General features: G+C 48.0%; 1 protein-coding gene across 2 annotated transcripts in view; it reads left to right on the forward strand.

The window, feature by feature from the left end:
• NUP93 (nucleoporin 93) overlaps window positions 1-11,845 on the forward strand; it is a 96,117-nt gene extending 84,272 nt beyond the window's left edge. For both annotated transcript variants that reach the window (XM_087827165.1, XM_016221026.2), the window contains 12 exons: window positions 803-968; window positions 1,211-1,304; window positions 2,050-2,241; window positions 2,848-2,974; window positions 3,060-3,132; window positions 3,579-3,623; window positions 5,142-5,258; window positions 5,957-6,075; window positions 6,911-7,028; window positions 7,443-7,526; window positions 9,136-9,264; window positions 11,576-11,845. In XM_087827165.1, the coding sequence (XP_087683291.1) occupies window positions 803-968; window positions 1,211-1,304; window positions 2,050-2,241; window positions 2,848-2,974; window positions 3,060-3,132; window positions 3,579-3,623; window positions 5,142-5,258; window positions 5,957-6,075; window positions 6,911-7,028; window positions 7,443-7,526; window positions 9,136-9,264; window positions 11,576-11,686 (1,375 nt within the window). In that variant the 3' untranslated portion in view covers window positions 11,687-11,845. The remainder of the gene's footprint in view (window positions 1-802; window positions 969-1,210; window positions 1,305-2,049; window positions 2,242-2,847; window positions 2,975-3,059; window positions 3,133-3,578; window positions 3,624-5,141; window positions 5,259-5,956; window positions 6,076-6,910; window positions 7,029-7,442; window positions 7,527-9,135; window positions 9,265-11,575) is intronic.
• The last annotated feature ends 1,040 nt before the right edge of the window (window positions 11,846-12,885 follow it).

Genomic DNA, 12,885 nt, shown 5'->3' on the forward strand with positions numbered 1-12,885 from the left:
TCTAGACTTAAACACGTCTGCGTTTGGGGAATTTTCTGCTCCAGTGTGGGAGAGGCTGCGGTGGGAGCAGGATTCGACTTACTCTGTAAATCCCAGGCACGGCAGGGTGCTTGTAAAATGAAACTGTTGCATTACACGTTACTGATTAACACTTAGTGCTTTTCTGGTCAGCCCAATATGTTGTCATGCACTCCATAGCTCAAGGGCTAGAATTAGAAGTTAGTCTAAATGTATGTACACTGTGTAAAAGAAATGATAGTGGGCACCCAGTCATATCTGTGAAAAGTAGGGATAATTTGTTTGGCAATGTTAATAATGCCATGTCCAGAGATTGTCTTAATCCATAAACTCCTGTCTTGTTTGTATCAGAGTAAAGTAGAGTTAATGTCCTTGAGTTTCCCACAGAGGGAGACCCTGAGGCAAGGATTTGCATGCACTTGTTTATCTGGGAAGTGATCCCACTTGGATCAGGGAGGGGGACCCCAGAGGGAGGCCAGGCAGTTAAGGCCCTCTTGTTCATCAGTGCTTGAGGACCACTGGAGAGGGGAGGAGCATTAACTCCCCACCGGTTCAGACCTGCCCTGAAGGCCTGGACTCAAGAAAGCTGGCAGACAGGCGCAGGTACTGGTGATCACCATCAGGTTAAAGTGATGGTACCTCTGGGGTGTGGGCTGGACAGTGTCTGTTACCCTCGGTGAAGGAACACTTCCTGACTCTGCTGTGTCATTGGGACTGGGTGCTTTGAGATGCCCTTGTGGATCTTCAGTGAGTCTAGTTTCTGTCTGTTCCCTTGTGTCTTTAGATTGTCCCCAGCTACAGAGAACAAGCTCCGACTGCATTACCGCAGGGCCCTCAGGAACAACACAGATCCCTACAAGCGGGCCGTGTACTGTATCATTGGCCGATGCGATGTCACCGACAACCAGAGCGAAGTGGCTGACAAAACTGAGGACTACCTGTGGCTAAAGGCAGGCGCTGCTTTTCTTGCCCCTTCCCTCTGCTTATGTTCTGCCCACAGATTTTACCTGCTTAATGTATGATGTCAATAAGGCAATTGGGCTAGGGATTTCCTGTCTCCTGGCTCCATTTTTTATTGTGTAATTCCTAACCGGTAGCCACAGACATTAACATGGCTGCTGGGCAGCTATAGCTGCACACCTGGCTCAGGATACACTTTGTACCAATGCACGTGTTTCTCTTGGGGGTTTAGTTGAACCAAGTGTGTTTCGATGACGACAGCACCAGCTCCCCACAGGACAGGCTCACTCTCTCACAGTTCCAGAAACAGCTGTTGGAAGACTATGGTAAGTTAACCTGAACATAACCACCTTCCCTCTCCTTCACCTAAGGTCACTACTTACCTTTCCTCTGGGAAAATCTTCACCTCTGAACTCAGTGTCTCCTTCACAACTCTGGATCTTCAAAACACAGCACAGCACAACAGCGATTTCAAATTCGAGTAGAGGCAATGTGGCCTTAAGCAGTGTTGTGACTTATAGTCATACACAGTAAGCTGTTTTCTTTGAACTGCTCTGATCGACATTTGCTCAGGGAGAGACGTAAAGAAGAATTGCCTGTTGCTTCCTCCGAGATCTTGCAATGCGTGTATCTGAACACAAACAAGGGAGAAATAGCCCCCCCACACACACATTGTTTAAGAATTCGGGGAAGAAAAGATTCCAGCAGGTGGTCAGCAGTTGTTGAATTCAGGGATCTGTGAAGCTGAGTGAACTGAAGCACCTTTGAAATCTTCATTCTTACTGAGTGACCTGAGCAGGATAAGGAGATCAGTAGCCCCTTCTGTATTCTGAATTCTGTTTCTCTCCCACCTAATGCAAGCAGTTTGGGTTTTACAACATGACCTCTACTTGCCAGTTGTATTGTAAGGTCTAAAGAAGGTCGTGGAACCAGGCCAGGTTCACATGGCATTTCTCTGTGTCCAGGGCCCATTCATCCCACCGGTGGGTCCTGTAAGCACACAGAGCTTCTGCCCGGGATCAGGCTGCTGGAAGGCTGATTCCCTCTGAGTGGGCTGTCTCCTTCCCCCAGGCGAGTCCCACTTCACAGTGAACCAGCAGCCCTTCCTCTACTTCCAAGTGCTGTTCCTGACAGCGCAGTTCGAGGCAGCTATCGCCTTTCTCTTCCGCATGGAGCGGCTGCGCTGCCATGCCGTCCACGTGGCCCTGGTGCTCTTTGAGCTGAAGCTGCTTTTAAAGTCCTCGGGACAGAGTGCTCAGCTTCGTGAGTATTTGTTGGCAGTAGCATAACCATGACCCATCCCCCATTGGACAGCCGTGGACACATCCCTGCAACCAACCAGTGAGCGTTTGGGCACATGGTACCGATCATGACGACAGTGCCATGCACAGCACTCTTTGTGGTTGGTCAGTCAGGATGCCTGGAGAGTGGTGCAGGAGAAGCAGTCCCTAGTCATGAGTGTGGATCCCATTAAGGTTCTAATTGGAAACCCCATCCAGTCATCTTATGTGCAAACCTGTGTGGGGTGGGAGAGTCAGAGGGAGAGAAGATGAATGCAGGTGAGTGACTGCAGCTTTCCTTAGGTAGTGCAGCACAGTCACCCAGAGCACATCCCACAATGGCCAGTTGTTTCCATCTTTTCATTCAGAGACCAGTGTACTGTCACTTACTACAGAATGCATTATCTCCACTCTGTGCTTGGAAAGAAATTGAGGACAGGGTGCTGAAGGGCTTGGCCACAGCCGGCCGACATTGGCTGGGCTGCATGACTAGGTGCTGCTGGGCCTTTGGACTCAGCCCCCACTGTTGGTAGTTGCCTGGGTCCGAGGGGCAGTGCGGCTGAGACCAGCTCTGTCCCCCATGGTGCAGTCAGCCACGAGCCTGGAGACCCCCCCTGCATGCGGCGGCTGAACTTCGTGCGGCTCCTCATGCTCTACACCCGGAAGTTTGAGTCCACGGACCCCAGGGAGGCCCTCCAGTACTTTTACTTCCTCAGGTAAAACTTGCCTTGGACCCTTAACTTCAGCTGGTTTTGACCTCGAGTCCACACCAGAAACCACACTGCATTTGTCCCCTTACAGGGACGAGAAAGATAGCCAAGGAGAAAACATGTTTTTACGCTGCGTGAGCGAGCTCGTGATAGAAAGCCGAGAGGTACGCCGGTTCCTTCTCCCCCACCCGTGATTGTCCGTGTACGTTTCCTCGTGCTGATGGTGCCGTGTGGTCCCCTCAGCATGGCTGTGGTGGATATGACCTAGGGGCTTTGATTTATTTATTTATTGAGCTTTAATATATTTTATCAAACTTATTGGGGTTTTTACTAGTTAACAAAATTATATAGGTTTCAGGTGCTCAATTCCACAACACATCATCTCTACACTGTATTGTGTGTTCACCGTACCGAGTCAGTGACCTAGGGGATTTTTAGAGTTTTCTTTGGTTTCTGACAATGAAAGTGTTGATTCAGTCTCAGCATTTCTTAGTTAATGTAAGACTTCTCCCACCCCTCCTGTTTTTCCCCCCTCTTTTGTCCCCAAAGAATTGTGGATTATGGGTATATCTTGTTCAGTAAATTGAGTAAACTTATTTTGTCTCTGCAGTTCGACATGATTCTTGGGAAACTAGAGAATGATGGAAGTAGAAAGGTGGGTTAAACGTATCCCTAGAGATGTCTTAGTTTGCTGTTGGAGACATAATTGTCCAAAGATTAGATTTTAGGATTCAAGGTGTTAAAGATGCAAACATGAATGAAGTTGCCTAGTTTAAAACACAAAGAATGAATATTACAGGCCCCAAATGATGACCTTGGTTTTACACACATTTTTGTTTCTCCTGAAAATATGTAAATGGGTGACTAGGTAGTTTTTTGCTGATTTTGGAGCTGAGAAGGCTACATTTCTGTCATTCTTGGCTCAGAAAATATGCAAGAAAAGAAATGGATTTCTGCACCTGCTCTCCCTAGATGGAAAAGCTAGAAATATGCCGACCTCTCTCAGAACTTCACACTGACCCTGGCAATGCAATGCAGCTGCTTGTGTGAGCCTTAGTGATTCCCTGAGACCCACCATGCCCATTGGGCAGCTTAGGAGAAGGGACAGAGGCCCTGGCATTGAAGACCAGTCCTGACCCCACCCAAGCACACTCCCTGTCGCCTTAGGAAAGTCACTTGCCTCTCTCAGGGACTTATTTTTCTCACTTGTAAAAACGCTGGCTTCGACCCTGTGATCTCAAGACGAACTCACACTGTTCATACCATCCAGTTTAGAAGTGAGGCCAGTGGCAGTGCTGGTGACGATGGCCGTGCTTCATGTGCAATCACAATTGCCGGGCACTGTGCTGAGTGCATTACAGGGACTGTTTTTTATCTAATTGCCACAATAACTCAGCAAGATTGGAGTTATTATTATCTATGTTTTCCACTTGAGGAAGTGGAGAGAGAGGTTAATTATTTTCCTCAAGATCATACAGCTCGTAAGAATGAGAGCTGGAATTTGAACCCAGTCCTTCTTGACCTCAGACCTCATACTCTTCACTGCTCTGTGCTGCCTCTAGAGTGGCACGTGCAGGTCCTCTGACTTGGTCCAGTGCTGAGGGAGAATCAGAATGGCCAGTCAGATGTCCCACAATCTACCCTAGCTCATCCGTGGTTCCTAAGGCCTCTCTCATACTCTCCTGACCATTTGATTGCCATTGAGTGATGATGGTGAGTTTTTTAAAGATTCTGACACCACTTGCTGTGTACATTTTGAGCCCTGAGTTGCTTTTGCCATCTGTCTTAGAAAACAAATCTAAAACTCTCCAATATTTTTTCTAAGTTTCCTGATTCCCCCCCTGGTGCCTGCTCATCAGCAAAGTTAAAATCGTTGGTGGCTTCACCCACACTCTGGGTCATTTTGGAAGATTAGAAAGCACAGTCTTACAGCCGACTCTGCGTTGTTACAGCTCCCTTTTCATGCACAGTTCCCTTGGTCCCTTTCTTAATGTTTAACAGGCCTGTACATTTTCAAGAAAGCCAGAACCTAGCCATGAACTATATGCATTGCCCGGGGCAAGCATTTTTCAGTCAAGGTAGTTTTCAGATCCCAGTTGCTTCTCTGCCTTTAAAATAACAGCTTTGTGCACCTGTCTTTCTTTCCCTCTCCTTCTATAATTTGTCTTATCAGCCTGGAGTCATAGATAAGTTTACTAGTGACACAAAGCCTATTATCAACAAAGTTGCTTCCGTGGCCGAAAATAAAGGACTGTTTGAGGAAGCAGCAAAGCTTTATGACCTCGCCAAGGTAAAGTGTGCCCTTTCTCCTCCTGCACGCAATAGATCTGTTGCCTTTTGGCATTAAATGCGCAGACCTTTCCCGTGGTCGTACACTCCCTCTGCTGAGGCACTTTCCCCGGTGCTTAGGCAGTCAGTGGTCCAGTCAGGGTGAAATTCCCACTCTACAGAATTATTTCTGCCCATGGCGTATTTCTGGCCAAGCAAGTGTGGCATATTGGACAGATATCCTGCAGGCATTGAGCTGTAGTTTCACTTGGCAGTAGAATAAGCGTCTGTCACATATTGATGGCAAAGCTGCTGGTGAAAATGCCCTGGTGCCTACCCTCCGGGCAGCCACAGACATGCTGGTGATCAGAGCCTGGCAGGGAATAGGGTGATAGCCTAGGCGTTCCGGGAGAGCTGGAATAAGTGTTTCTGCAAGAGACCATGCAATGACTGCTGATGATTATGTAGCCTAAGAAAGATTACATTCTGTCCTTTTATCAGCTGAGAAGAGTGGACAAAAAGAGGGTTAATTTTTTTAAAATGTTTTCATTGAGGTCTAATTAAGATGTAGAACATATACAGATATTAAGTGTACAGCTTGGAGAGTGTTCCATAGGTGTAACCACGATCAAGATACAGAACATTTCCACTCACTACCACAGAAAGTTCCCTTTTTTTGGTTACTTAGTTTCTTCTTTTATTATTTGGTTCCTTGAACAGAATGCTGACAAGGTGCTAGAGCTGATGAACAAACTGCTTAGCCCCGTTGTCCCCCAGATCAGCGCCCCACAGTCCAACAAGGAGCGGCTGAAGAACATGGCCCTCTCCATCGCGGAACGGTAAGGCCGGTTGCGGGCGCCAGGGCCAGGACACCAGGGCCCACCAGCTGCATCCCAGCTTCACTAGTAACAGTAGTTTCCCAGAGCAGCCCTGCTGACTCACCATCCCACCAGCACCTCAGGCTCCTGTTTCCCCGAGCCATCACCAGCACTTGGTCCCAGCAGACTTAACATTTTTTCCCAAAAAGAAGGGTATGAAAGTATCAGCATTTTAATCCTGCACAGTAGGTTTAATTCTAGGCATTGCTTTGACTCTCTGCTCTTATCAGCCATCTCAAAGGCATTTGTAAACAAAGCTACTGATGGCCGGATGGGGCAATTCTTGGAGTGATAGTGGCCAGTGTTTCAGAATCCACCTTCTTCCCTGTGAGTTAACGGAGGTTATCAGACTAATCCGTGTATCTCCCAGGTTGAGGTAGCAGTCATTACTTTTTTGTGCCCTCTGCAGATGCTCCTGATAAAGTGCCCCAGAAAAAACTGAGCTGTAAGTGCTGTCCTGGGGCAGCGCAGAAGGACATTCTTTGGCAAATGAGATATTTCCACTTAGCAAACAGTTGGCCCATTGGGACCTCCCATCCTTCTGGGATATTTGGAAGCTGAGATGGTGGCTGAGGCTAGAGAACATTGCTTCGTGCAAAATATTGTCGGATGATTCATATCAAATCTGCCATCAAAAGCTCAGCCATTTCAAAAAGAAACACCATTTTCCATTCCTTAATTCACCTCATGTAGACAGTTCAAGAGGTTTTGACATTTCTCAAATGCTATCCTCAAGTTCAGACTGCACAGAAATTCCTAATAGACCCCTGACCCCCTCCCCTCTTTTGTCTTTCAGGTACAGGTCTCAGGGAGTCAGTGCAAATAAATTTGTGGACTCCACATTCTATCTCCTGCTCGACTTGATTACCTTTTTTGATGAATATCACAGTGGTCATGTTGACAGAGCCTTTGACGTGAGTGTCAGGAGGGGTGTTTGAAGTGCAGGTTAATGTATGTGCTTGAAAAATTCAGAGCACTTCCTGAGAGTCATTGAAAACAGGAAATGTCACCAGTGTGCCTGTTCCAAGAAGAAGGACAAGTGTGAAACCAGGAGTTTAAGGGGATTTCTGTGTTGCTCTCTCTTTTTCTTTTTTCTATTCCTTTCCCCTTTAGTCTGAAAACAGAGGTTTCTCAAAGTAATTTGAATCTCTGAGTTTTAAAATGGCCTCAGAAAATGAGGATAGGAATTAAGTTAATCAGCAAGTTGGACCCAAAGCCTTTCTGTTAAGAAGCCCATTGTGAATGTGCTAGATGCTGACTCTGTGTTTAAGGAGATGAAGACTGTGGTGGTTGTTTCATATGGGCTGATGAGTTTCTCTTTTAAACAGATAATTGATCGCTTGAAGCTGGTGCCCTTGAATCAGGAAAGTGTGGAAGAAAGAGTGGCCGCCTTCAGAAACTTCAGTGATGAAGTGAGTCCTTTCCTTCCTGAGCTGTGGGCGTCTTTTTTCTACTCCCTCAGAAAGCTTTTTTAATGCAGCTTTTAACGTTGAGTCTTAGTACAGTAACCACCCAGACTGAGTTTTCTGAGACTAATTCAATTCCCCATATCCTGGGCTGGTTTTTCTGTGAGTACACGTGTCCCCATCAGATTACTGTCTGGATTTCCAACTCAGTAACTAATGATCAGACATGTTCTTGGGAGAAACAGATCTCTGGTTGATCCTGTGAGGTCTGGTGAATTCTATATTATCCACTTGTTCTAGAGGTATTTCAGTAGTTAACTGATCTTCTCTTAGTTTCATCAGGTACATAAAACATGCATCACGATCCACTTCCTCCTTTCCCCTCTCTGAACTGTTTTGTCTTGAGATCCAACTGCAGTGGCATGGACCAGTTATCAGCCTTGGAGCCCCAGAGCCACTGTCTCTCTGCAGCGTTTCTAGTATGTCGCCACAGTCTAGCCCAAGGGTGTTCAGCTCACCTGCACACTGGAATTGCTAGGAGAACTTTAAGAAAAAATCATGCCCAGGCCCTGCACCCAGAAACTTCGGTTTCCATGATCTGGGTTGCAGCCTGGAACTCTCCTGGTCACTGTGGTAGGAGTCTTCTCCAGAACCACAGACACTCAGGGCCAGCTGCCCGTCCTGGGGTGTCACTAATAGTGATTCAGTTTAAAACTGTTACTCAGGCCCTGGCCATTTTGGCTCAGTGGTTAGAGCATTGGCCTATGGACTAAAGGGCTGTGGGTTCCATTCCTGGTGAAGGGCACACGCCTCAGTTGCAGGCTCGATCTCCGACCCGATCGGGGCCCATGTGGGAGGCAGCCAGTCGATGTGTCTCTCACCTCGGTGTTTCCCTCTCCCCCCTCACTCTCCCTTCTGCTTTATCTGAGAGCAGTGGGAAAAGTCCTCGGATGCGGATCAAACAAACACTGTTATTCAGTCACATGCCACTTATGAAAACAGGCTTGTGTTCTAAAGGAAGAGGAAGGCGGCTTCTGCACATGTGGTGGGCGGTTGCCTGCTGTGGTCCACACAGCTCAGGTCTTACGGCTCACCAGCCTTCCCTTCATGCCCGCTTCATCCGGCCCCAGCCACTTGGTCTTTGCTGTTTCGTGCCTTCCCTTTCATTGCGTCATGGATCAAGTGGTGCTCTAGCCTGGCCCTGTAGGTGCTCCTGGGGCTCTGCTAGGGCTGTGGGGGTCCAGGGAGACAATCTGATGGGTCTGAGACAGAGGCGTATCCCCACCTCATAACATTCAAATCCACTCCTTCCTTGGTAATCACTCTGCCTTCCAGTCTAAGCCTACACGCTGGTCAGGCGTGGCCAGCCTGCTCTTGGCTTACTGCCCTGCCTGGGAACAGTGGCATAAAGGAGGCAGCAGAGTGAGCAACGCTGCCTGGGCTTTGCCCTCACTCTTGACGTTTCAGTGCCACCGGCTACTTTTGGGTGACTGTAGCTCTCTACCTGGCAGCTGTGGGCATGTGGTGTGACCAGGTCTCCCTGGAGGCCCCTGCTCCTGTTGTTGGCCCCGGGCTTGGCCCTCTTTCCTGACTTTGTGTGTTTCTTTCTGTGCAGATCAGGCACAACCTCTCAGAAGTGCTTCTTGCCACCATGAACATCTTGTTCACACAGTTTAAGAGGCTGAAGGGGACAAGTCCCTCCTCGGCATCCAGGCCCCAGCGAGTCATCGAGGACCGCGACTCTGTAAGATCCCAGCATTGGGCAGAGCCATCGCGGAGAACCACCTTTCTGGTTTGCTGTCCACTGCACCTCATGAGACCGTGCTCATGACCCCCAAACTGCTCTTTCCTATACTGTCTGGCAGCTGGGAGTCAGGAGGCTCCTGGAAGAAATCACACATCAGTGCGATTGCTGTTCTCAAACTAAAAAATACAAACAAAAAAAGATGTGCCAAATCTGCAGATATCACCTTTTAAAAAATCCAAAGCAGAATGCTAATTGGTAGTGATTCCATAAGAATTTCCTGCTCATTTTGAAGTATAAGGTTATTTTGTGAGTTTCAGCTCAGCACTTTCATAAAAAGCATACTTACTTTTGGTCAACACATTAACTTGATCCAAATCAGGAAGCAGCTTGCTTTTGTGGGCCCCTCAGGTAGGGAAGGAGCCATGTCTGGAAGCCACATGGGTCTGACACCCGGGCCGGTGCCCTTTCCGTTACTGTGGGGCCTCAGCCTTATGCAGGTCAGGCAGAGTCCAGGCCGATGGGATCCTGGGACTGACACAGCATCTGCTGTCCAGTTGACTTGACAAAAGGACGGAGGCATTTGACCCAATTAAACCATTAAAACTGTTAAGCGTTTTAAAATTACCTTTCCCTTAAGTTCTCTACTTAATGTTTGATGAGACTCTCAGTATGGCGTATAACAGTCATACCTGATTTTGGCAGTCAAGAAACTAGAGCTTTAAAAATCCTGTCTTCTACCTGCAAGGATGTCTGTAGTCTCTGCTGTGACCCCCACAGGCACTGTCATTGGCAGACCTTCTTCCCAGTGAGCAACGGTGGAATTTTCACCGTTAGCCACACAGGCAGCAGTGCTTGGAAGTGATATGCTGACATGGTAGCCATCCATGTGTGCATCAGCGGCAGCTGCTGGCCTGCCATGTGCTCAGACAGCCAGAGCCTGCATAGCATCAGAGCTTATGTCCAGAGGTGTGTCAGTGGTGGGTTCACTGTGCTGGGTCCTGGGCAGCAGTCACTGTTTGTGACAAAAGAACCCTGCACAGAGCTGCTGTGAGTACAGGAGCAAAGAGGTGGGCGCACTGGGTGCTGCTTACGGTTCAGCAGAGGCCTTGCCAACAGAGTGGAGTTGCTGGCCTGGCAGACGGAACTCACATTCTGTGTGTTTTAATCTCTCTTTTTTAGGTACTTAGTGTTTGCATAATAGGAGTAAAGCCATTCTCCTGTCTTCCTCTTGCCCATCGCTTTTGTCTTTTTATGAGAGGTAGAGATGGGTAGGGTCGAGGAGAGACTTATTTGTACAAGCTGCCTGCCCAAAGAGTGGCTTCATGGTTCATCTGCTGTGCTCCTTAGCCAGGGATGGGGCCCTTTGCTGGAACACCCCTAGGGCTCATGTAAAGTAGCTTCAGGTCAGCCCAGAGAGCCCAGGCACTTTTATGCACTTTGAAAGAAAATTTAATGGGTGCTCTCATCAAAAGTAAAATTTTCTTTTGATTTGGACATTTGTTAGGACATACACTTGCCAATTTACTTTACAGATCAGGTAAAAAGCACATGCCTTTCAGTTTTCTTCTTGAATGGTCCTTGAGAAGCCTAGTAAATGACCCTTGAGATTTTCTTAAAAGCCTAATTACTGGTCAAAAAGACGTTTGTAGACTCTCCCTTCCTCTTTCTGCTATGGTTTCCTTTCTCGCTGGTACGAGCATCCCACATGTCTCAATTTGGAGCCACATAAAGCTGTTCTCCAAAGTTTCTGCATTCCTTATATATCAGAGTGAAGGTTGTCTTTTTATTGTTTTCAGAAATACCTGGGTAAAAATCTTTTCCCTCCTGGAATAATCGAAGAATCTCATGGCATTGTTGCCTAGGAAACGAGGGCCAAGCACTTATGTTTAGGAAGGAAGAAGTGGAAGGAGGGAAAAGGGAAGAGGTGGGAGAGGAGAGAGCTGGCCTGGGCTGCACTCAGTACAGCCACTGTCTCTGGCATTGCAGGTCCCCAGGGAAGCGGGTGGACAGACCAGCCAGGGGAGCAGGCAGTCTACCACACGGCTGTGTCAGAGCTGGTCACGTGTCAGGCAAGGCAGCTTGCCTGGAGACCCATCTATCTTCTGCTTAGTAGGAGGGCTTAGAGCTGGGACCCCCGTGGACGGGCTGTGCTAACCCTGCACCATGCTGGAGGAACGTGGCTATTGTCCGCCCCCCAGGAATCTGCCCCTGGCACCGAGGGGTAGAAAATAGAAGACCCTGGTGGCAGTTCCTGCACAGTGCCCCCAGCTTGAAAGTTAACTGGCTCTTCTCTTCCCCTTTCTCTCAGCAACTCCGAAGTCAAGCCCGAGCCCTGATTACCTTTGCTGGGATGATACCCTACCGGACGTCCGGGGACACCAATGCGAGGCTGGTGCAGATGGAGGTCCTCATGAATTAAGTGCGATGCTCTGGGGGGCTCCGGGACTGCACTCTGTCAGTACCTCGCGCGTGGGCCACCGGGGTGGTGTTTCTGGTTTTGTTTCTGTTGTGTTTTGTTTTGTTTTGTTTTTTGTATTATGTATTTTTTGTCAACACCAATAAATTTCTTTGATTTGTATTTATTTTCACATTCTTTTACTTTTATTTTTTTCCTTGAAATTTTGTTTAAATTTTTATTTATGTGGGAGGAAATGTCTTCAGTAGTGCTTGGGCCAGAGAGGCATTTGTCATTTGGTTAAAGTTGACCTTAAATGATTAAAAATTCACCCAACACGAGCAAGGAAATGAAGGCTTTGGAGTTACTTTTATTTAGGTACGATATTTCATATAGCAGGGTCACAGTTTGTTTTTTACATTTTTATTTGAATGTAAAAGCCAGCCTCAGCCTTGGGTGAGTTGAGATCAGTGTGTGAATATCAGGCACTCCCTGTCGCCTCTCCTCTCTCAAGTGTGCCTTGCAGCCCAGGTAGTTCAAGACCACCTACCACATCGTTTGGTCTGATCCCAGGATTAGTTTGCTGTTCTCTTGCAGTCCCACTGGAGGTGAAAGCATAGGCTTAGAAAAAGGTAGCCTTACAAACGAATGTGTAGGTGCCCAGCTGAAATGGAGGAAGGCAGCCCTCCCCCACTTCTCCTGCAGCTGCCCGGTGAAAAGTAACCTCTTGGCCTTGTGCTCTCCCCTCTAAAGAGGCCTTTGAGCCCCTCATTCCCTTCTCTGGCGGTCAGTGCCTCTGCTTGGACAATGAAGCTGGTTGGTGGGGCAAGTTTACGAGTCACATGCTGAGTCACTGACACAGTTGGGCATCGGCACTGTGGGTATTTGGTCCTTGAGCAGAGGCTGTCCTTCATTCTCCTGCCACCAGTCCCAACGGCCTAGGCTGAACTGGAGAGGAAACGAGAACAAGTGCTTGTTCCTGAACGGCTGGATGGGGCCAAGAGATTAGGCAGTGATCAGCTCTGCTGGTTTTGTGGCCAGTGCCTGAGGCGGACTCTCCCAGGAGAATGTTAAGATCCCCAGTCTCCAGAGCTGCTCTTTGCTTCTACGGAGAAATCTCTGTCTTGTCACAGGGCATGGTGACCCTTACCGTCCTCTGGTGGTTAAAAGAATTGTCATCTTTCCTTTTGATAAAGAGCTAAGGTATAGATAATGGGACCGTC

Source organism: Miniopterus natalensis, chromosome 18 (assembly GCF_054644295.1).
Source record: "Miniopterus natalensis isolate mMinNat1 chromosome 18, mMinNat1.hap1, whole genome shotgun sequence".
NCBI classification, from domain to species: domain Eukaryota; kingdom Metazoa; phylum Chordata; class Mammalia; order Chiroptera; family Miniopteridae; genus Miniopterus; species Miniopterus natalensis.